The 24374-nt window shown below is 39.9% G+C and overlaps 2 protein-coding genes across 6 annotated transcripts in view; both read left to right on the forward strand.

Annotated features, from left to right (window-relative positions):
• The first annotated feature begins 768 nt into the window (after positions 1-768).
• Positions 769-9484, forward strand: plcxd2 (phosphatidylinositol-specific phospholipase C, X domain containing 2). Its single transcript, XM_061713815.1, has 8 exons — positions 769-1107; positions 1361-1497; positions 1594-1713; positions 2300-2353; positions 2443-2598; positions 4086-4196; positions 4701-4831; positions 6808-9484. The coding sequence occupies exons 1-8, from the start codon at positions 1005-1007 to the stop codon at positions 6959-6961; spliced, it is 966 nt and encodes a 321-aa protein (XP_061569799.1). The 5' UTR covers positions 769-1004; the 3' UTR covers positions 6962-9484.
• A 3775-nt stretch (positions 9485-13259) lies between these two features.
• The window catches only part of phldb2b (pleckstrin homology-like domain, family B, member 2b), a 45249-nt gene continuing 34134 nt past the window's right edge, over positions 13260-24374 (forward strand). For all 5 annotated transcript variants that reach the window (XM_061713955.1, XM_061713958.1, XM_061713959.1 and 2 more), the window contains exons 1-4: positions 13260-13529; positions 20912-20968; positions 21140-21263; positions 23676-23774. In XM_061713955.1, the coding sequence (XP_061569939.1) occupies positions 13497-13529; positions 20912-20968; positions 21140-21263; positions 23676-23774 (313 nt within the window). In that variant the 5' untranslated portion in view covers positions 13260-13496. The remainder of the gene's footprint in view (positions 13530-20911; positions 20969-21139; positions 21264-23675; positions 23775-24374) is intronic.

Genomic DNA, 24374 nt, shown 5'->3' on the forward strand with positions numbered 1-24374 from the left:
TAATTGTTGATATATTTGATATATTTGTTATATATATAGCATATATATATATATATATATATTCTTTTTTTTTTTTATTTTACATTTAGATTGTATTATCTATTATAATATTTCTGTGTCTGCATTAAAACAGATTTGTAAATTCAAAAGGGTTTTTGAACTCACAATAATCACTTTGAACAGTTATCCATGATGATCATTATCTTCTCAGTTGGATGTCTGCTACTGCTTATGGGGCAATCTCAGTCCAACCTTTCCAGACTAGTTCAGAATCTAGCTGACAGACATTCAAAGAAATGAAAGGACAAACCTCAAAATCTGCTCAAGTTCACTGTTACCAGTGGAATACAGGATTGATTTTGAAGATGCTTATTTCTTAAGCAAAGTGTCTAATTACAGTTTAAGATAGCAGGCAACTAAGAATGAATTAAGCCCGAGTTTCAGTGACAAAATACTAAGTTGGTTGCGTCCTACTACATCATTTAAATTGATCCATACATGAGCTGATTAGTGCTTTACGCGCAGTCACCCTGCCAATCTGCACGTCACGATTTGCTGACTTTGGACAACGTTTTAAACCAAGAAAATGTTCCAATCTGTCACTTTTCAGCGCGTTTGAGTTTGTTCGAGCGTCCAGAGGATGGTCCAAGCAAGCACACACTCGGAGCAGGATAAACCAAGCAGTGGCAGAATGGGCGGGGAGGCTGGTCTAACAAGTGGAAATTCAGTCAGTATCTTATAAGAGGATTACTAAGCTCGTTATCTCCCCGACGGCCTCGTCAAGAATGTCCGCTTTTACCGAGCGGCTGTGCAACAGCCACGCGGAAATCGGACACCATTATCACCGTGCTGTGTAGATGCCGAACATGTATCCAAGTTAACTCTCAACGTCCAGGATGGCTGGTGCTGGTTATGGCCTGCTGGGAGCGCACGGGAATCCGCCACCGGTGCGTCCGAGCCAGAGAGCGGTGTCCTGACGGGCTAGTTGGCTCTAACTTCTGGACATGAAGACGAGACCGGCGGGCATCGGCAATGTCAATGCCGACTGGATGGCCTCGCTGCCCTCCAAACTCAGTGCCATGCCCCTCAAACACCTCGCTGTGCCAGGTGAGTCCGCCTCCTAACAGGTGCATGCTTGTCCCAGTAGACTCAGACATGAATGTGACCAGGAAGTCAACTATTCCTAAATGAATGGAGCCTTGGTATTGTCAAATAGTGGAGTATATTATAAACATGGACCATATTGCAACTGAAGCTGTTAAGTCTTACAAGATGCAAGCTGAGAACCCAATAGTGTCTAATTATCACATCCTGCTCAATCAAGATACTCAGCAATAGGCATTTTCACTCTCTCTTGCAGGTTCTCACGATTCTTTCACTTTCTGGGTGGATGTGCATGCACCCGTGGGCCCCGATCAAAAGGTGTACGTAAAGTACCTGGCCACTATGTTCAGCGTCTTGGCCAAAAAGGTCATGGTGAAGTGGTCCATGACACAGGTACCGTTCTCAGTAATCACAATCCATCCTAGATAGCTGCGTGCCTGCGAGTGGTTCGGCTGCCATGTCCTGACGTATTGTGATCTGTCTTCCTAGAACCTGACGTTTAGAGAGCAGCTAGATGCAGGGATCCGTTATTTTGATCTCAGGGTGTCCTCTAAACCTGGTGAAGCTGGACATGAGATCTACTTCATCCATGGCCTCTTTGGACACAAGGTTGGTGGAGGATTCATCAGTAACTGACATTGAGTTAGTCGTCTTTACTTACTGTTTGAAATTGTCTATTTTTTTACAGTGTAGTGTCCTTTTTATTGTGGTGTTTTTTATTCATACAAGAAAGGACAGCAGTGAAATTAAAGGCAATAATGTAGCTATATTTGATGTAGCTACTATTTGATATTTGACTACTTTGTCCTGGTGTGAACTGTTCTTCAGTAACTGGTTTGGTTTTTACACTGGTAAGGAAAGCGGCAGTGATTATGAGAGAAGGGATCAAAAGATGTGCGCTTGGTTGTAAACATCCCTATGCCCTCAAATGGGTCATTCTAACAGCCTGCTCCCAATCTGACTCTTGTTTTTAAAGACTACTTCCAGAGAAAGTTTGTGACAGTAGAGTTTAATGGAAGAAAATGTACAGACTTGTCCGGTGGTAGTGACAGCAACTTTACACGCTGCTAAGAGTCTCTGCAACTGAAATTTGTCTCCATTAACTTTTCTTTACGTCATGTGGAGCCATGTGGAGATACTTTGCACTCTCGCTAAACCCTTGACATCTAACCCCTTTATTTGCTTCCCCCCTAAGGTGAGGGATGGCCTGCTGGAGATCAGTTCCTTCCTTACCAGACACAGGAAAGAGGTGAGGTGTCCGTTTCAATTTTCATTAAAGCAAGATTTAAAACCAACATGCATTATAGTGATTGGAGACTAACGTCATTCATCTATTAGGTAGTATTTTTGGACTTCAATCACTATTATGCAATGGAGGAAGAGCACCATGGGTACCTCATCAACATGCTCCAGGATGTCTTTGGCACTAAACTGTGCAATAACTGTGCCGTGGAGAGCGTAACTCTGGACTTCCTCTGGGAGAAAAAGTACCAGGTGAGGTGATGAAGCAGCAGTGAAACATTTCAACATGCTCATATTCTCCAAAGACAAACTCCGCCGAGTCAGGGGTTGCAACAGCGACGGAGGATTTCGAATTAATTGATATTGCTTAAGAGTTTCCTTTATCAATTGCACATGTGCATACAAGAACATTTCTGTGGCATTGGTGCGGTAGGTATCAAGTATATAAAGTAAAACAGGTATGTAGGTCTGCATGTGGTCGAGGGCTTGATGAACATCGGGTAATCCCAGCCACCTGGGACTTTCCTAGGTAAGAATTAGTGGTGAGCATCATCCAATTAACACTTGTTCTGCAATCCAACCCCCCTTTCCCTTTTCTTTGAATTTAGCTTTCAGCCTTTCCATCTGTGTTCTACCTCCCCTCTCTGACATATTTTACATCATAAGTTTTTCATCTCTGACTCTCCGACATTCTCACAACACAACGATGAAAGTGCACGGAGATGAGACCCCTGCAATAAATCCCGGGCCTGCACTTACACACTTCTGTATCTGAATCTGTTTGTGTTGGCTGCCTTTAGGTGTTCATTCTGTTTTATTCAGATAGCATACCATCACTCCTGTTCCCATGACCTTAATCTGTGACTGGCTTACTGGGCAAAGGAGATAGTGATGGTGCAGCAGATAGGGAAGGAACAGAGGAGGCTGCAGAACAGTATGAAGCTGCAGAGGGCAGCCTTTCCCTTTTACTTTGTCAGGTTATCGATGCTTTAAATGACTTTTATCAATATAGTTATTATAACATCTATAATGGAGTGAAAGTAAGAATATATCACTGTATATACAAGGTTAAGTTCAAAACTTTCAGTAATATGAGCTCAAGTCCTGCAAAGAAAAGGATTAAAAACCCAACCTTTGACTGATTGAACTATGACCAAAACTGTTCCAGTAATATCAGTTTAACTTCAGATCAGACTAATCTGACTGTTTCTAAAACAGGTTAATGTGCATGCTTTTCATGATAAAAACTTATTTTATTAAGCTTATGTGTTTGATATTACATACCATATAACTGAATACAGATGTGGGTCTATATCTTATTGTAAGCTAACATGAACTTGACATTTATGTAAGTAGTTTTTTTTTCTAAACTTATTTAAAAGTTTAAGACTAATATTTAACATTTAATTAGCTTCTTTTTTTTAATACAGTAGCATGCCACTGAGTTGATGGTAAAAACATTCTTTTCATATCGTGTCACTATTAAAGGAAATCTGGTAAAGTAACAAGTCCCGACAGTTATCCTGTCTCAGACTGGAGCAGTTTCCCAGGATGCATTGCCAAAAGTAACTGAGGTTGAATGACGTTGTATTTGTGGAGTAGAATCAACTGAAGGAAAACTGTGGAGACTTACTTTATGAAATGGACTGTTAACTGCTTCAATTGTGAACTTGAAGTTGTTTTCATAAATTTGAGCTCAAGCTCAAACTCTTTCATCTTTTATTTTCTTCTCTGTGCAGGTGATTGTGTTTTATCATCATCCTTCAGGACAGGGTATCCCTGTCATGTGGCCGGGAACCAAAATCCCTGCACCGTGGGCGAACACCACAGAGCCCAACAAGCTTATACAGGCAAGAGGACTGCAGCAAACCCCACTGTGCTTCACAGCTTCGTAGAATAAAATCCTCATACAAACAGTTCCAAAGAAAAGCTTTTTGTGAAGGAAAATGTCAGAAAATCAGTCAGTTAACAGAAGGTCTATTGTTTAATTTGGATATTCATCCATTTTTTGGAATTTAATTATGTTTTGGGTCACATTTATGCAGAATTGCAAGAACTTCTGAATGACTCTTTCATGATAATTCTATGTTTTTAAATCCTTTTGGGGCAATTCAGATGTAAGAATTTAATAATTTACTGACATTTGGTGTCAAAAGCATAACAGTTAATCCCTTCTTTCCATTCTCTTCTCCAATCTGTCTCGTGTGTGTGCTTCCTCTTCCCTTCGGTTCGCTTAAAGTGACCGCAAAAGAGTGTTTCCACACCATATTTGCAGAATATCCTTAGATGACCTTCTTAACCAAGTTTTTCATATCGTTCTTTCAGTAAGGTTTCATTTTTTTTTTCTCCTCCAGTTCCTTGAAACTACACTGAAGGCAAGGGCCAAGCAGGGATCCTTCCACGTTACCCAGGCCATACTCACCCCGACACCCAACACCGTGACGAAGGGCCTGCTCTGGGGGCTACGTAGCTACCTGGTAGAGAGGTCAGTGACTGGGTTCTTGTGGGTGCAGGGTAGGGCTGGGTATCGATTCAAACGTCAAGAATCGATTCGATTCCGATTCTTAAGATTCAGAATCAATTATCACGATTTGATTCGATCCGATTTGATATTGATTTGGCTTAGTGTTATTTAAAATGTTTTTTGAGCTGTTGTCTGAATTATATGACTGTAAAATAACTAGTAAAATAATAATTTCACAATAATTATTGTGAAATAACTAAGAAATAAATAACTAAAACAGGCCTTTCAATATCCATTTAAAGTGCAAAAAAAAGAAAGAAATTGCAACAGTTCATGCAGTAAACAAATCATTTTAGCTTGTCTAATTTATTCTGTCACCACGCACACATATTGCCATGAAGCACCTGGCATTTTTCAGAAGTGTCATGACAAACTGTGTGTCCAACTACTGGGATTAAAGTTCATCGGTCGAAAATGTAATGAGGAAAAAAAAAAAAAAAAAAAAAAATCGATCTTTAGACATAAGAATCGATTTTTAGGAATTAATATGAGAATCGATTTAGAATCGGAAAATCAATTTTTTTCAACACAGTCCTAGTTTAAACATATTTAAAGGCAAAAACATGGCACCAGTTATTCTCGTGTCCAACAAAACATTACTTTTTTGGGGATAAACAAAAAAATAACCAAAAGTTCTAATGTAATGACGAAAATAAAAACCATCCGCCCCCCCCAAAAAAAAATTAAAAAAAATCGATCTTTAGACATATGAATCGATTTTTAGGAATTAATATGAGAATCGATTTTGAATTGGGAAATCGATTTTTTCAACACAGGCCTAGTGCAGGGGTAGTTGCATGTTCCAAAACCTGCCATATTTGCCTCCAGTGATTGCATGCAGTATTGTTTATGTCCAGTAGAGGACAGTACAGCTAATGGCACAGGTATGGTACCCAACTCCCTGAACATAAGAAAAGGATTCTGATACAAGACTGCCCTCTTTTGGAAGTGATATCTATGTAAAACAAATAATTTGAGCTCAGACAATTGCATATTGGTGGAAACGGTGCCTGCTGGTGTGATTCAGCTCGGCATTGTCTGATCGGGAGTCTGAGCCAGGAAGGAGGAAAGGGCAAAACCGACACAGACATGAGTCAGTGAAAAGTACAACCCATCACAACCCAACTCAGCTGTCTACAGACATGCGTAGGACACATCTAGAAAACGTATCAACACAGTACGACAGAGTTAAAACAGGATCAGGAATAATCCCATCCCAAGTTAAGTAGCATCAAACACGACATCGACAAGACGTATTTGTTTTCTAAGCAAGAGCTAAATGAATCGCAAGATCTTTCTCAGTAATCGGATCACTGAACCTCAGATTTAAGTTAGAATGAAAACACACTCTCGATACTTTTATATCTGAGACAACTGGCCACCAATGCTGAGGTGTAAAATTCCCAAACGGATGCTGCAGTGAGACAGGAGGCGGCCTGACTCTGCACTTCCAAGGAAGTGGGATTGTTTACCACCAGTGGATAAACATTCTGACTTCCTGGTTTTGTTCTGCCGATGGCTGAACCATAGTGGATTTGTTTGAGGTGACACGACAACAGTGACCCACACACACCAGTGTGTGTGTGTCTGTGTGTGTGTGACCAAAGCAGAAGGGGTCTGGAGGCAGAGAAGAGATTCTGAGACAATGGTCATGAAGTCGTCTCTCTCAGGCAGACAGATTTAATTGTATTTATTTTCGACCTTTAAGTCACTTTTATCCCACATTGCATCATATCTCGAAACTCCAGTAATACTTTTTAATAAAATCAGATGGAAAGCAATAAACTATAGCCATGACATTGGATAAGTTGTGGGGGTCTTTTGATCATTTTTAAAAGGGAGAAAATTAATAACGATTAAAATGGAAAAAAAAGTTTGTTCTAACAAGAAAATATTGCTGTACCACTGATACAAACTTTATTCTTTTGCGGCTCTAGAAATCTGCCCACTATCATGTCTTGGGTTGAGACTCAGAAACCTGGAGTGGATGGAGTCAACATCATCACCTCTGACTTTGTGGATCTCACTGACTTTGCCAACATCGTCATCAAACTCAATAACCTGCTGATGACTGAACGGGATCGAAGATGAAACCCCCCCCAGGTTATCTTGATGGTGGACAGAAGTTACTGATGGCAGATAATATTATATCATGACTTTGATTCCGGTATTATTATTTTTTTTTTATTATTGTTCACAAGCAACTTTTCTGATGCTGATAGATCACAATTTCCTTATTCAAGTACAACCAAAGACCCAAGTTCCTCTGACATCATAAAGCCTTTAAATCTACCAGGAACTCATCATTTAGTGGTAGTGAGCTCTCTCAGCTTCAATGTTATGAACAGACTCCAGAAGACTCAAAGAAGCCAGAGCTTAGATCAGTCAAAACCAGGAATGCCTCGCAGCATTTTTTCTTTTTCTTTTTAAAACCTTTCTCATAAGTCAGTTCCTGTCATACCAAAGCTCAAGCTGTAGTTACTATTTCCCTACTGGAAACAAGTCGTATTGCTGCTATGAAATTTAATTGCTACATAGATCACTCGACTGGCAACTTCTTGGATCATTATATTAAAGAGAGACAGGAGCGCAGCGTAGGATGCTACACTCAGATGTTCCTTGTTTACACGCTGCAAGTATATTTTAATTCAAAACCAGCGCACATGTGACAGAAAATCTCCAACATGATGTCTGCAGTGCTGGAAACTCGATAGTGTTTGTTAACATTTGACAGTGAACTAAAGTAGAGTTTTTAACTGCATTTTATTTTTCCTTTCACCCAGTAATGAAATAAACTCAGAAGGGGGGGCGGGGGGCGCACATACTGTAGTTATCTGGTTCTTTTTGATTACACAGTCTCTTAAACTAAGTCATGTGTTGTGAAAGAGGAGCCCGTTGTTGCCAGTGCTGTCTCAACACTCGTGGTATTTAACAAGAGCTGCATAAAGTGGCACCTTCTGAGGGAAAGCCAAATGTGTGTGCAACCTGTGCCACGTATCTAATAAAACATGTACAAATAAATAGCTATACATTTTTAAGGTTGTACTTTGTTTTTTCTTGGACCCAGAAGTACAATTGTCTCAGGTTGGTGGAATGTTGAGAAATATGCTCAGAGGAGCCAAAATATATGAGCACGTACGGCGGCTTTCAGGTCTTGGTGCACGCTATCTGCATCAGTGTGTCCACAGTGTTTGTGCCTCGGAGGCCCCTGTGATTATCATGCATGACATAGGCGGTAGTGCCGTGACAGTCGCCGTGCATTCTTGTGGTCAGGGTGAGGAGAGGGAGAGGAGGAGAGCAAGACAGCCGAGGGAAGGAGATTTACAGAGCACAGAGGAGCAAAGGGAACTGGAAAGCAGAGAGAAGAAAATAACAGACTCCAGTCGGAGTTGCTGGTGAGGAGAGACTATCAGACGGGAAGGGAAGAATTTCATCAGACCGGAGCGCGGGGTCAGCTGGATAAGGCGTTCATGCCTCGCCGGCATCTGAAAGGGAAACGAAATGTTTTCTTTTTATAACAACAGTGCACCTCCTCTTTCCCTCTGCGTGACGCGCACGTGTGAAATTGCCTGCGCCGTCCAGGCCTCACTGTTGACAGGACTGAATGCGGCCACCGAGCACTGTGAGGTCCACGCACACACTTACGTGACAAAGGCACTTTAATTGAGGAGTAATTACACATACCATGGCAGGCAAGTGGGAGCGAGAGAGTGGCAGATTGGACGGAGAGCATTCCTCTGTTGTTTGGATTGGTCCTCTCTCTCCCTCCACTGTATCCCAGCTGGATTCCCAGGTTTCAAAGGCGAAGACAACAACTCAAGCAAGAGTTTCAGATCCTAATAAAGCCTTAAAGTAATAAAACTGCCCCCTCCTGCATCTATTTTACTCTTCACACTGGTTTGTTTCATTATTTCCAATTTGTCATTTCTCTCTTATCACATTCAACACTTGTGTGTCCTCTTCATCCACACTGTATGTTAAAAACGTGTTCCCAAATTAGAAAACATCATCATGTTCAAAGACGGAGCAACTTGTTGGCATTTGAAAAACAAAGAGGTTTAACTCAGACAAAGTTAATAGTTTAATGCTTAACAGATGAGTAAATTGGGTTTCAGTTCATTGAATCTCTGCTGTTTCTATTGTGTGATGTCATCTACTAGAGCTGACTGACTCTAACATTTATTAGTCTCAGATTTGTTAGTGTTCCTCCTCAGACTGTGATGACTGTGATATTTAAACAGCTGCACAAGCAAATTAAACTGCATCTGATGACCGTCTGTTTTATGTGGGGATTAGAGGTCAGAGAAGAAAGGAGAAGAAAGGAACAAAACGTGTAGAAATACACTGCAGCAGGCCACTGCAAACTCAACTTCACTTTATACACAAACAAAAATCGATTTAAAGTCAGTTACATTCAATTATGTGCCATTACATTTTTATTGAAAGCATGTGAACTGGAGCCGTTCCTCAAAGTCTCACATCAAAAACGATAAGAGGGATTCCACTGAGATCAAATGAGCCATCAAGCAATCAAGAATAATTTCATTTGTGGCCGTTTCAATTGAAAGCACTGCCGATAAGTGATAAGCGGCTTAAAAGAGTGGTCTCTTCTTTTTGTGTGTATGTGTGAGTGTGTAAACTTAAAAGAAAAGTATATAAGTTTAAAGAAAAAAATGCATGCACACATAAAAGTTTTTAAAAATGTAATAAAACAATTTCCAAAAAGCTCCAAAGCTTCAGCTCAGCCTTCTGAGGTCACATGGGAATAGTGGAAATCTTATGGGAATGCTGTCGGGCTCTGGGATGATGTCATGGGGAAAGCTTAGCGGCTCCCATCGCTTGCAAGCACCCATGGAGACATAATAGTCTGATAGCTTCTGGAAACACTCAACAAGAGAGCAAGTTAAAAGGATCTGGTGGCAGGAAGTGTAACTGATAACATTTAGCTGTGTATCTTTCTCTTTTTAAGACTTTCCATGCACGTTTCAGTAAATAATATCAAGACTGCAAATGGGCATGAAGCCCCTACGACCTGCAGTAAAGGCCGCCGGCTTTATTCAGGTCAAGGAATTTGAAGAATGTCTCATTGAAGGCGCTCGTTTACCCTGATGGGTTTGAAACTCTCCTTTGGTCAGTTAATGCACCTTCACGTGCTGCAGGTACAACGGTGTGCTGAGGAGGAGTGGAGAAGGTAAAGCAGGGCATGGTGCATGCTTTCTTCCTGTTTACCCACTGAGGGATCTGCTTGGTGTCACAGAGATAAGATAGCCCTGCTTAAATGGAAATATTCAAGTCTGCATCAGTTAAACTTTTCTTGACCTTAGACCTAGCCAGAGAACCGTTTTTGAGGACTATACTTATGTTTTATGACCCTATAAGCACCTCAAACAGTTGGTCTGCAAAGCCGCTTGCAGTGCGCAAAGCCTAAACAAAACTCTGCATGACTACAGTTGTATAAACGGTCTTCATAAATCACGTCTGCTTTATGTAAGAGCTGTTATTATACTGTGAAGGAGCATTGAAAGCCACCCTAAATAATGTGAGCGGTCTCTGATAAAGGATTGATGGAATTAACTTGTGCGTCATGGTGTCTTCAGAATGATGCATGACTGGACATGTAGCAGAGATTTTTCAGATGGTGCACATAACTTATGCAAAGAGCAGCACACCACTGCTGACAGCTCCCCATGTGGAGCACTACGCTGAGGAGAAGCACATTGAGAGGATATCAATGAGCAGGCCGATGAAACCTGGCTCATTAGCTGCAATTTTTCCGGTAGACTGATGTGTCTGTGTTACAAAGGTCATTCATTTTAGCCCTGTGGGAAGGAGTTTGATAACAAAAAAGCAGTTGCTCTTCCAGCTATTTTCTTTGGCTGAAGAATATCTATCCATCAAACCTATTCTTGACTTAATTATGAATAAAATATATTCTCTATTTGCTCCAAGATGATAATGAGGTACATCCAGTGCTTGTAAGAGCAACTACTTCAAAATTGGCTCTAAAAGTAGTCATTCATAAAAATGCAGCTATTTTCTTACAGTGGAAAATATTCATTTCAAATTTCTCTTGGTGGACTGAGGCCTTTTATTTTAAGAGCTAGTTATTTAAGCCAAGTTGAACTGGATTGTGTATAAAAGTAAAGGGTAGAAAACAAGATCAAACACCAAGAGAGGGATGTTTAAGCATGTGCCTTTTTTTTCACATATTTTCCAGAAAATGCATTAACCCTTACTAGTCCACGAGTCCATCATTTCTCATGCAAGCACACTTCGCCTTTGTCAGTACGACATAAACAGCATAGGCTTGAAGTCGAAGGCTCATGAAATGAATGCATACAAAATAAATGAGCTCATGAAAGTTTTATATTTCAGATATGTGCTCAGTTTAATCTCCAATGTTTCTTTGGAAGTGGCCAAAGGCTTTGAGTTACAGCTACTTATGTTATTTCTAACAGCTACACGAGAGTAACACTGATTCTACACATCTTTTGTGTCTACTCAGTGAAGAGATAATGGGTTGTGTCAGTGAGGATTAAAAAAAAGTTGTCAGCTTTGTCAGCTTAAGAAAAGGGGAATGTTAAGTTTCTCTTAATCATGATGAAGCTTCTTCTCAAGTGTGCTCGGATCTGCTCATATGTATGTTGTTCAAATTATGCTCTGTATGCTTTATTGTTGTTGTTTTCCATTGCTGATGGCAACGCAGAGTCAAGCCATATCATGCAACTGAATATAGGCTCTGGGTATAAATGGACAGTTTGAGAACATGGAAGATACTATCCATGCAGCAGGGCTGAGAGCCTTTTAAACTTTTGAGTTACTACATCTGTCGAGTGAATATCCACATCACTGCCGGCATTAACTTAGCAGCACTGGGTAGCCGTTGGAAGGATCAGACTAGGCTTTGGCAAAAATGCTTTCAGACTGCACTTCAGGAGCTTCACATCTGGTCAGAGCAAGATGTTCCTGATTGCTGGACTGTGATAAGCAAGGACTACGAGTCTTTAAGCGTCCTTCACTTATTTTCATGAGTAAATGTGAATAGTGATGGAAAACCTAACTGTCTCAGGATCGTACTTTGAACTTCTTGACAAATCAATCAATCAATCAATCACATTTTATTTGTATAGCATCTTTCATCCAGGTACATGAAAGTGCTTAACATTTTGACTGAAAAATAAGCATAATAAAAACTGGGAGACCAATGCACACTGACATACAATATAGTTAATTAAAATGAAATAATGATAAAAGTTCCAGAATTAAGGCTAAAAAATAATCAGTCCACAGCAATAAAAAATCATATCAGCTTTGGTTTTAATTAATTTTAACAGTAATATATCCAACTTTAATGTTGCAGGGGTAAGATGTTTACGTTTCATGAACATTGTTGCATTCCTTTTGCCTGCAGCAGAATATGGTTTTCGTCTGAATCTTTATCAGACTTCTATAACTTACTTATCATTTCCTGTTGCATGGGGACTGGATTGTGTCCTGTAAAGGGAGACCAATGAGTCTCTTTTGTAAAAGTCATTAGCCAAAGAGTCTTATCTGGTTTTCTTATCTTCATCTTGCCCAGTAATTCTGCATTCTCTCCCTCTAACTCCTCTGCTCTCTTTTCAAGTCTAAAAGGCTTTTGTCTTAAGAAGCATAAGATGTGAGGTCAAGTGCAGGTCTGTTAACACCTGCGTATTACACCGTGTGTGTGTGTGTGTGTGTGTGTGTATGTGTGTGTGTGTGTGTGTGTGTGTGTGTGTGTGTGTGTGTGTGTGCGCGTGTGTGTGTGTGTGTGTGTGTGTGTGTGTGTGTGTGTGTGTGTGTGTGTGTGTGTGTGTGTGTGTGTGTGTAATTTTTGAGCATTTGGTTTTTAGCATGTTTTGCAAATGTAACCCCAAGACATAATGAAATATAGACAATTTATGCAATTATAACCTAAAACTTTAATGTTTTCATACCTTTAAACATATTTAAAGGCAAAAACATGGCACCAGTTATTCTCGTGTCCAACAAAACATTCATTTTTTGGGGATAAACAAAAAAATAACCAAAAGTTGTAATGTAAGGATGAAAAAAAGAAATACATAAATAAATAAAAGGAAAAAAAAAAACCCCCAAAAAACCCCGATTTTTAGGAATTAATATGAGAATCGATTTAGAATTGGGAAATCGATTTTTTCAACACAGGCCTGTGTGTGTGTGTGTGTGTGTGTGTGTGTGCGTGCGTGCGTGCGTGCATGCGTGTGTGTGTGTGTGTGTGTGTGTGTGTGTGTGTGTGTGTGTGTGTGTGTGTGTGTGAGTGGGAGAGCTAGGGAGAGAGGGAGAGACTCCCTCCCTCTCTCCCTGTCTAGCTCTCTCTTCTTCCAGCTGTTGCTGCATTCCTCCACAAGTCGCAATTCGGTCGCAGCCGCCGGCTCTCTCCCCTCCCGTCTCCCGGCCCTGCGTTTGTGTATGTTTTTGCTCGGGCGTGTGTGTGTCAGCGTGCCACGGGATTATAAATTTTACTTCGACATCAACAGGCTGCTCCTGCTGCGCCGGGAATGTATCCGCCGTCCGGACTGTGAGCGGCGCACCAGGGAGAGATAAGGCTTTGGTTTGGTCCAGGGATCTGTCGGTCTGGACCAGCAGGATGACAGAGCTGGCCGGTCCCACTTCAATCATGGTAAGCACATCAATGTATATGAAGAAGAAAAAAAACCCAACAACAAACAAACAAAAATCCCATATATTTACGCCATAAAATGATCCAAATGGAAGCAGAAATGATTTAATTGTCTTCATGCTGTTTAATCTAAAACTCAAGGACCTCTTTAACTGAGCGATGACCTTTTATCGCAGATCTATTTCTACTGAAACAGAGAGATATTGGTCTGTTTCTCCACTTCTGATTGAGGCTGGAAATCCTACCCTCTGTGATAAACAATTTAACACAATAATGTGTAGAAGTGACCTCCTGAAACTCATACAAAATCAGTTTGGAAAGCTGGAACATCACACAGCTTGTAAATGTCATCACCTTTTATTTGTTTTAGTTTCATGCAGTATTAGTAGAAAAAAACTTACACATCACTGTTTTGGCTGGTACTCTATGGGAGACCAGTGTGATATTGTATTGTAAGTTAATATCTGAAAAAGACCCCCCTCCTCTGAGAAACACTGGGTGTATTTTATTTGCCTTTCACTTCACAGAACAAGCTCACAATGACATGACTCACGAGTCACTGAGTAACGATCACTGTTTACTTGCCCTGACTTGGAAGTCTGAAAATACATTTAAGAAAGACATTTTTCCACCTCTCAAAAAGCATGAAATCCTTAAGTATGAATGGTGTTTATTGTGTAAAAGTGCTAAGGGGAACTAAGTAAGTTCATGTGCATCTAAATTGGCCGACCACATGATTTAGATACCTTTGATTCCCCATTGTGGAACTAATACCTAATGTTACATGAGCTTATGTGAAGTTTCTGCTGTCACTCGCACGGATACAAGTTATAAGCTTCTTCTACAACTATGGATTGTTGAGTAATGTGTATATTCATAGCAGCAGTGTGAGAAATCTAAGCCAAAGGTAAAATCTTTATATGAGCTGGGCTCTGACTGTGTTGTGGAGACCAGGATGATATAATGCTCTCTGCTCTTCCGCAATGAGAGACAAAGAAAATGTTGCTCACGATTTCAGCTGCGATCACACTGGACATGCTCCGTTCAATTAAAGCGAACTCTGCTGTGTTTGCTCTGCTGGTGCCGGCCATTTGTAGGAGTTTGAGCACCGCCAACTCGAGCCTTGGTGTGAACCCAACAGGCAGACTGAGACCTCTTGGAGAGGTGCATCCGTCTCGGTCTGCCTGCAAACAAACCAAAGCATCTGTCCAATGTTGGACGGCAATGTGAACGCCAAACAAATCAAGACTTTCTACTTGGGAGCCAAAGTAAATGTGCCATTTGCAGCTTCGTGTTGGCTAAAAATACCAAGCTGCAAACATAAACTCACCCTCACTTGTGTTTAACTGTTATATCTCAGTTGGAAAAGTAAAAAAAAAAAGTAGAAATGTAAGTAGCATTTGGATATTTTTATAATGTTGATTGATAAAAGCTGGAACTTCATTAGTTTGGAGGCCTGTGGATTAAGTAGAAACTTCTCCAGTCTGTAATAAATCAAATTTCTATCCTCTTTAATCCTTAACATTGTTCTATTGATTTCCCATATCTGTCTCTCGGTCTCCCACGCAGTCAGTTTGTTTTAAAGTTCATATCTCTTGTTTTCCTCTCTGTGCGGCCGCCACAGTTCAGCTCACCTCACGGGTTACATTTCATTCCTAACGTGGCTTATATTACAGTGTGTCCCTTTACCAAATTGCTGTCCTTCCTCGTCTCTCGGTCATTTCCGGCCTCTTGGAAACCAAACATCGGTTGATCCCCTGCATGCGGCGGGTTGAAGTAATCCGGGCTTTTCCACAGGCACACATGCCTTCAATAGAAATTCAAGTAAGATTTCCTCTACTTTTGAGTCAGCTGGAATAACAATGGACTCTCTTTCCTGTAGGGGTCCTGCACCTTGCTCAATGAAAAAATATTAATAGGGGTGAGACACAGTCTGAGTTTAGTGGATGTTTGTTGCTTTTAGGTGGGGATCAAGGTCAAGTCGCAGTAATCAGCTTTCAGTGTCTTTACCAAAACAGGCACACAGATCGGGGGCATGCAAAGGCAAGGACAAACGTACGCTCGGACACTTACAAGTTTATTGTGTGAACTAGTGGAAAACATGAAGGTTTTCAGTGTGTACACCCAAAGATCATATTATTTTAAAAGCATTTTGTTCAATCCAGGATTGCACTCATACAGGGAGTTTTGAAGAGAGGGGAGGGAGATAACCCTACTTAACACTAAGAATTGCTCCATAAGAGGGACACAGAGAGAGGGAGTCCATGTTAAACAGCATCTGCAACACAATGCTGGCTTTGTCAGGTGGGAGGAGGAGGAGAGGGGAACGCTGGAATGTAAGGGGAGGGGATGTTGGTGAGAGATGGAGAAAGAAAGATAAAGACAGTGGTAAGACAGCAAGGGAGAAGCATTTTCACTGAAATTAGGATGCATGTAATGTAAAACGATATCTCAATAGCTAAACCCAGTTTACAAGTACAAGAAGATGTGCAGATTTTACACAAATTCATCTTCAAAAAGCCATTTCAACAGCAAACCTACAAAAATAAAGCAGAATTTTTGTAGTTTACCATTTGTTTTAGAGATGATGGTAAACTACTGATATGAACCATTATCAACTGGCGTTATTCAGAGATATAGTTTGGTGAACCAAGGCTGGTAAGCTGTAGAAAACAGTCTCAGAATGCTGTCCTGTCCCTTCACTTTTGTGAGCACTCTGTCTCTTTTGCTTTCTTTTTTTCCCATGACTTTACATTTCCTCTCTCTCTCTGTCTTCAGTACCGTCTCCAGATGCAGGAAAAACAGAGCATTTCTTACAGACTCAGCTGTTCTACAGATGGCATCAAAGACAAGTTGTGTGTGGAGACACTTTGGGTTTTAGTTGGATCCTGGTGATTTTAAGAGCATTGTGCAATTATCCAGTTGTTTCATAAAGCAAAAAAAATATGTAAAAGTCTGGTTTGGTTCAAAGTTAGATCAGTTGGTATTTGGTATAATTTCCTTAGGACTCAACTTTTATATAAAAAGAACAAAATACATTTGAAAACATGTGTATCGTCTTGTCTTGTATGGTTTTTACACCAAAAGTACTGTATTTTAACAGGTTTGTCACAATGGATACACCTGCTAAAATAAGGTGAATCCATACTTTCCAACTGGCAGTAGCAGCATGTTACATCCAGTAACTACCATGACCACATGGTGTGAGCCTCCGTAGCTGAGGTTATAATGTGGTATAGTCCAAGTATCCAATCATTTCCAAGTGATTAAAGGGGGAGCTTTGTGATTCAAACCGTTTCCAGTGACATTTGTTGTTGAAAATTGCAGCTGAGATACCAAATGTTGTCAGTAATGTGCATTTAACATGAATTTGGAGACTATGGTGCACAATGAGCTTTACTCAGAATGCACTTCTAGCACTTTTTATTGTGCATGATTGTATTTTTTGTGTGTGCATTTGCACACATTTCTTTAAAGGTGACTGTGCCATAAGTCGTCCCACATGTTGTTTGCATGATTCACAAAGAATATAACTATATAGAATAGAACCCGCTTTACCTTTGTTTTTTCCAAGGGAAAAAAAGGAGAAAAATAGAAGAAAAAACATGTAAAAATAAAGGAGATATCTGGATTTTTCACCTGTTAAAAGCAGTTCAGCAGTCATTGCTCAATTCAATTCAATTAAATTTTATTTGTATAGCATATAATACAACAAATGTTGTCTCTAGGCGCTTTCCAGAGACCCAGAACATGAGCTCAGACAACTTAGAGTTGGATTATTAATACCACTCTTGAAAATGAATACAATGGTGAAATGAAACCATAAGATTTAAGTTACTTTTCAACCAAAGTTACTATCCATCACGTTTATAATGCATTTGCAAGACAAATACCATTCAGTCTGATACCTCAGCTTATCTTTCTGGGTCACGTATGATCTCTTCATCTAGACTGCGAGAACACCAAGATTAAAAGTTGAAGTCTGGATATTAGGAAGGGATTTGACACACCTTAGGGCGCTGCTTTAACCAGACCAAGCAAGGCCACAGACTTGCCGTGACCTGCCTAGGAGGGCGCTCACCTGAAGAAAAGGTGGTGAGTGGGGGTTGTAGGAAGAACTCAAACACAGGAAAAAAGAACTGTGAAATAAAAGGGAAAGAGGGGGGACTCAAAAAAGCATAAGATTTGCAGGAGTGATACAGGTTAAGTCAAAAAGAGGAGGGAAAGGCTGATCATTTCACTCTAAAGAGTCTTCCTTAAACTTCAAAAGTTGATGTAAGATGAAGGTTTGCCCTGATGATGTTGCTGTTGTACACAGCACCTTTGCTTTGGCTACACAAAACAGATGCACCGTGAAGAAAAGGCAGAGGAATGTGGATCCCACATCTTCTGGCAACAGGATAAAAGGCTGATTAGTGACTACAGTATTTGTGCATGTTCAAGTGTGGATGGGGGCTATAAAGGTGGCTGAGGTGCAAGTATGTGCCTGTGTGTATGGTGGTGGGTCTGTTAAAGGCTATAAGGGTGTCAAAAGCAGCAAAGGAAGCATCCTCGGAGGGGAAACTGCTGCTCAATTAGAGGAAGCTGTGCAGGGCTGAGTTTGATTTGTGTTTCCCTTTTCTAGAGATTGGAGGAAAGAAGGAAGGGTGAGATTAAAAAAGGGAGAGGTATAGAAAGGAGAAGTGCAGAAAAGACAAGAGAAAAAGGGGTAAGAGAAAATTATGTTTAAAAAAAACTTAGGTAGAAAGAAGAAAACTTAATATAGTTGTTAGTCTTTTAGGTGACCGATTTAGATTGTGAGAGGTTTATTACAGGAAGGGCAAAATGGAATAATAAGTAGAGAAGAGGAATAGAGGAAGGAAAAGGCTGGAGGTGCAAAATGCAGTGTGGTTGCGGTGGCTTCCAGTATGCTGTAATCAACTCGGCTTTGGTGCGAAACATTTCACTCATCCATCTGGGTGTGTGTGCGTATTGTATTCTCACGTCTTTGATTGTGTGTGGATACATAAATAGCAGCAAGACTGATTTTGCTCGGTTGAATTGCAGGGTACAGTAGGGGCTGCCCTTGGCACGGGATCTGGATGTGTTGACAAAAAGGTTTTGTTTTTGTCTCTTTTCATCTTGCTGCGCTTTTATTTTTCTGTGCGGTTCATCAGTCCTTGACTTTTATGTCAGACTAATCCTAGTTGTCTCATTTCCTCCTGCAACTTCCCACCCATCATCAAATATTTTGGCTTAGTTTTATCTTTATTTTGGACTTAACTGTTAATTAAAGTGAGAAGATGATAGTTGAAAGGAAGCCAAGCTTGTATAGACGTGCTCTGAGGTGGATGTTTTTAGGATATATACCTAAATCCGGTATACGTCTTCTTGCAGAGTTGAATTTGCCCAAAATAATTAATAGTCTCTCAGGTTGTTACTTGACATTTGACTTACTTTGTGAAAGCTAATGGGATATAGTAAGTGGGAAGTGTACTATTTTGGGATGGACGATTATTCTTAGAAACAGCTCCATCCTGTTAACTCCTCGCTCACATGTGGGCGTTGCATTAACCTTGTATGGGGTGACGTCAAGCGGCGCTGTGCACGCGTGGCTACGTTGTGTTGAGTTTTTAAAAAATCATCAGAAGTTGAGGAAAAGTTTAGTAAAATTCAGCATTTTGGATATAAGTGCAAGCATCAATTAAATTATAAAGAAGCCCAGTACAATGAAATCATATTTACAGTATCTCAAATCACCCGGCACCTTGCATCACATGTGGGAGGAAATTCAATTGTTTGTTAGGACGATGACAGCACCAGCAAGGGACAAATTATGGGGACACACCAAAGCGTCAGAAACACCCACTTTCTTGTGTTGCCACAACATCCGGTGCAGCACCTCAAGGATTGTGTAAGGCCAGGTAACTTCTGGTCCATCAAACAAACAAATTTTTTATGGACAGAATTCAGATATTAGTCAATGATTTTTGGGGTTGAATTTGGCACTAAAATATTAGTGGGCAATCAAAATAAACAACAATCATCTTATTTAGGTTGTAAATATAATTTCAAGCCTATCGCATGAGTCAAAATGATCCGTTATCATCCTTTAAATCCCCAATTTAATTAAATCTAGGAATGTAGCATGTAAAAGCTTCAATTTAAAAACAAAAATCAAACTCCAGCATGGATAAACCGTATTTTTCATAAAAAATAGAAAAATGCACGTTTTTTTTTATATATTAGTTGTTATTTTTAAGCACTGGTACTATAAATGTAGTTGCCTTACCTATGATTTAGTATTTAATAATTGTCCTTTGGATGTTTATTATATTATTTTACATTTTCTGTGCTTGAGTATTTGCTTTGAGGTATTTGAAATCACTACCAAGTGCAGATTAGAGCATACTGCTCTAAAAACATACATTCGCTGCACCCCAGAAGTGGTTAGCGAAATCAATTTCAAAAGATGTTCCCAACACAAACGGGGTGGGAGTGGAGCCTAAAACTAGCTGCTATGAACAGAGCTGTTAAAAATGGTTTGTTTTATGCTTTATCTCTGCAGTGTTTTCACAAAAGCTCACAGACATTTCACGAAGACCCCAGGAATGTATGTCAACCTTTGTTGAAAGGGTATAATGTCTCATACAACAATGGCTGTCAAAAAGGGGTGCTATGGAAAACAATACCTCACAGAAATACACATTTTCACATTTTGTAAGATGTACAGGCCAGTGTCAATCACTGTCATCTCACAGGCCTTTCCACGTGGGGGCCGTGACTACATGGACTCCCTCCATTTTTTCCTCCCACAGTCCAGAGATAGGAATGTTAGGTAAACTGTTAGTTCTTAGGGAGCTGTGGGTGTGACTCTGAGCTGTTTCCAAGTTAAGCCTGTGATGGATGTGCGACCTATCTGGGTTTTACCCCTCCTAACTTCCAGTGTGGGCTTGGAAAGGCTCCAGCTCTCCTTTTTACAGATGGATGTAACTTTATCTCCTCACTGTCCCACACATACCCAAGTGATGGTTTACACAAACACACTTATCCCCTGCACGTCATATGTTTGCTCTGTCAGTCCTCTTACACACAAAGATATTCAAGGCATCCCGAAGTGTGCTGGTAACAAACAATCTGTGGCAAGTCTATTTTCATGCATCACTTGTTCTTCGTGTTCTCACTGCAATAAAGACGGCATGTGTGGAAGAGTGTATTATTACGCTCAAGTGGTGTTTCCTCCTTGGAACACTTTCATACGAACTCTCTTGCCAATGGAAATGTCAAGTTTGTGTAAGCTTGCCTATATGCAGACGTCTACATGGAGTCTTTGTGTATTTGTGCAAGAACTGTGGAAGTTGTTCATGTTTAAGCTTTTTTTTTTTTTTTTATGTGTACTCTAGGAATCTGAGATGATGTTTCAGCCAGAGTCGGATCAGATATCTCCAGCTGAACCTAAGGTAAGAGAGCGAACACACCTCCTCCAGCTCACGTATGTCATGGAGTTTAGTAATCAATTGTACTTCAAAACCAATATGAGTGACTATAACAAATACTATGACCGCTGATTTAAGACTAAGTGAATGAATTGTGGTTAAGTTCAACATTTCCAATATGATTGATGCTTGCAGTCTCCGCCCTTGGACCTGATCGACACGGGAAAAGGGCTCAAGGTCCAAACTGCTGAACCCCATCTGGTTAGCCTGGGCAGTGGCAGGCTCAGTGTGGCTATCACCCTGCTGCCACTGAAAGAGGGTAACACACACACACACACACATGCCCAAACACGCACACACACACACAATAGAAAAACACAAGGGGAGTACTGTATGAATGAGGCAGCCGAAAGTAATCTGCTATGTTGGGTGGCATTAAAGTGAAGATAAAGAACCAACATAACTCTTATTACCGGACTGAAAATGGATATTTGCATGAGTTACAATGTGGTTACTTCCTTTTATTGCCCTTGAGGATTGAAATGATCCCACTTCTTGTTTACTGCACAGCTTGATGAGACTGACGGACTACATCGTGCAGTTATTGGCTGACATAATTTACTGTTTGTGTTCAAACATGCACAGCCTCCGGGCGCAGTGTCCTGTACATGTAGAATGACTGCGAATTAAAATATTCACAGCAATCTATAATTTTTCTTTCATTAGCCATCAGGTTGTCTTGCACTCTATCCATCTGTCATTGTTGTACAGCACACGTACCCTGCAGCTCAGCAGATACCAAGGGCTTTACTACTATTCTGCTTAGCTGCCAAATACATGATAGTGAAGCAGACCAAGCGAAGATAAGAAGGTCTAAAACATGATACAGTAGGACACATGGCTGTAAAAGTAATTATTATTTATTAGCTACTTGGCAGCAAATACTAATCCCAACTGCCTGACACATGATTAACAGGTTTTAAAAGTAACACGCCTCACATGGAGCACAGAGTTATCATTGTATTTCTGTTTTAGCAAAGCAGTCTTATGATTTATTTATGCTGACTTAAGAAAGAATGCATACAGTACATGCACATATTATTATTTTATTTTTTATTATTGTTCATCCGTGAAAATGATTTTAAAACGTGACTTTGTTCTATACTCAGAAAAATGAATAATCCCTCATAAAATCTAGAGTTTTGTGAAAAAGGACATGCCGTAAAAAGGTTACCTTTGCTTAATCTTGATATATTTGATCTTTATTTGGTCTTTCTTTTAAAAAACACTGAAATACAGTATAAGGGAATATACCATAAAGATATTAAAGTGAAGAAATCTCATTAAAATGAATTGTATATTTGTATTATCTAATTTAATTTAAAAAAGCAACTCTCTTGAAGAAAAAAAAATAAGACACACATTTTCACTTTTTATAATGTAAAGTGAACAGATACTGCTAAGAACTTCATTAGCACACACGTCTACTTCATCACTAAGTCAAATTTGCTGTACTTTGGTCTTGGCATAACCCAGTAACTTCATGTCATCAGTCCAGTGATCAGCTGAGGGGTCATTGTCAAGTCAGATGATTCTGGCTAATTATAAGACAAATGTAAAAGGAAGGATGTCAAGAAAGCATTCTTTTTTTGTGTAAGAGATAGTTACTTCCAGAGAAACACATGCATTCATTACTGTCTTGCATCAAAATAGTCACAAGTAAGGCGTCAGTTCATTTTACTGTGGAAAAATAAATCTTCTGAAAGAACTGTTTACCATATTAGTTTGATGACATTGAAGAGATTTCAGGTGAAAAATGGCCAACAGTGTAAATATTAACCCTTTAAGTAAATCTGGTGTATTTGCAGAAACATGTGAAACATGATCAAAGAATAATGATACTAGTACAAAGTACACGAAAAACAACATTTGTATCACTGCCAAAACTTGTTGCCATGAATGAACTGAAGTATCCCCATAGTTAAGTTCAAAAAAGGCACAAGCTTTTGGAAAGACGATCGGACCTGCAAGTGAGTCTGAGAAGGGATGAAAAAATATTTCAAAAGAATTTTAAGCCACACCATTCTTCTGTGTGGAAAATAATTTATAGCCACAAAGCAATAAAAACCTGAGCAGGGAAGACTGTTCAGTCAAATTCAGCCAAAGACCAGACTGCACAACGTTTGAAGACCTCTCCAAAAGTCCTACAACAGCTTAAGCAAAATACACGAACACTTTGGTACAGGTGGTAGCAAAGTATCTAGCATCAGAAAGAGTCTCCGCTCCAATCTGACTTGTGCACATGGTTAAATAATTTAATCGGTTGGCTACAGTATCAGCAAGGGACACGTTACTGTAAACCAAAGACAGCATTCGTGCAAAAGTACAATGTCCAAGCTTTAAAGCATAGGCATGTAACTGACTTTTGGTTGCAGCAGGTAAACCAATCACTTTTCAATACATGCATCAATGGATCAACAGAAACAAGTGGAGAGTTACAGATTTGCTCAGTTAAAGCCTAGATCTTAATCCAGCTGAGATGATATGGGGAGATTCAGAATAGTGTCTAATAACGTTCATGACATCATGTCAATCTAGCTTGCAAAGAAGTTGTCAAAAAGGACCGCAGACTTAGAAATCTGAACAATGTGCATTTTGAGGCCCATTATAATTCTGTTGCATCCATATTTTTATTCCACTGATTATCCAAGTTTCCTTCTCAATGTTCCAGGAGTCACACGCATAGGCAGAGAGGATGCTCCAATACCTCAGGATATCACCATCCAGGGGCCGGGCATCGAGGCAGAGCACTGCCTCATCTTCAACGAAGGTTTGTGTCACTTTACAACCAGTTTCATGAATTAACGGCCCACACAAGTGAATTCATACTGAAATGGCAAGGAGGATGAAATAATAAGCATGATTACATGAATGGTCAAAGGTCTCTTACACCGTAAAATATTGCATCTAAAAGAAAAATAAAACTAAAAATGCTTTGAAAAAATAAGATGCCATCGAATCATTTTATCAGACATATGAAGAAATGCAGTGCTATATTGGATTTAAAAACAAAAAAGATTAAAGAAAAGCTTTTTGGCCTCTTTCTTGGAGGTGTTTATATAACAAAATTGCAAAAGAATTCAATATAACAGTACTGGGTGCTTGAATAATTACAAATCTTGATGAGGAAGGAGGAGCTGTGGTACATCTTTTTATATAATTATAACCCTCAGCTTTCAAAGGCTTTTGCGGAATATGGAAAAAGCATGGTTTCATGTGCACGTTATGATTAGAAGGAAAAAGACATAAAGGAAGTGTCTTACAAAAAACTTAAAGGGGACCTATTATGAAAAACACGTTTTCTCTTGCTTTAACATATATAAAGTGGTCTCCCCTCAGCCTGCCAACACAGAGAAGGAGGAAAGTAACC

The sequence above is a fragment of the Cololabis saira genome, chromosome 22, assembly GCF_033807715.1.
Source record: "Cololabis saira isolate AMF1-May2022 chromosome 22, fColSai1.1, whole genome shotgun sequence".
Taxonomy (NCBI): Eukaryota; Metazoa; Chordata; class Actinopteri; order Beloniformes; family Belonidae; genus Cololabis; species Cololabis saira.

Coding starts and splice junctions, on each gene's coding strand:
- plcxd2 (XM_061713815.1), top strand. CDS start 1,005: ATGAAGACGAGACCGGCGGGCATCGGCAATGTCAATGCCGACTGGATG. Junction 1,498..1,593: donor TGAAGTGGTCCATGACACAG/GTACCGTTCTCA, acceptor CTGTCTTCCTAG/AACCTGACGTTTAGAGAGCA. Junction 2,599..4,085: donor TCTGGGAGAAAAAGTACCAG/GTGAGGTGATGA, acceptor TTCTCTGTGCAG/GTGATTGTGTTTTATCATCA.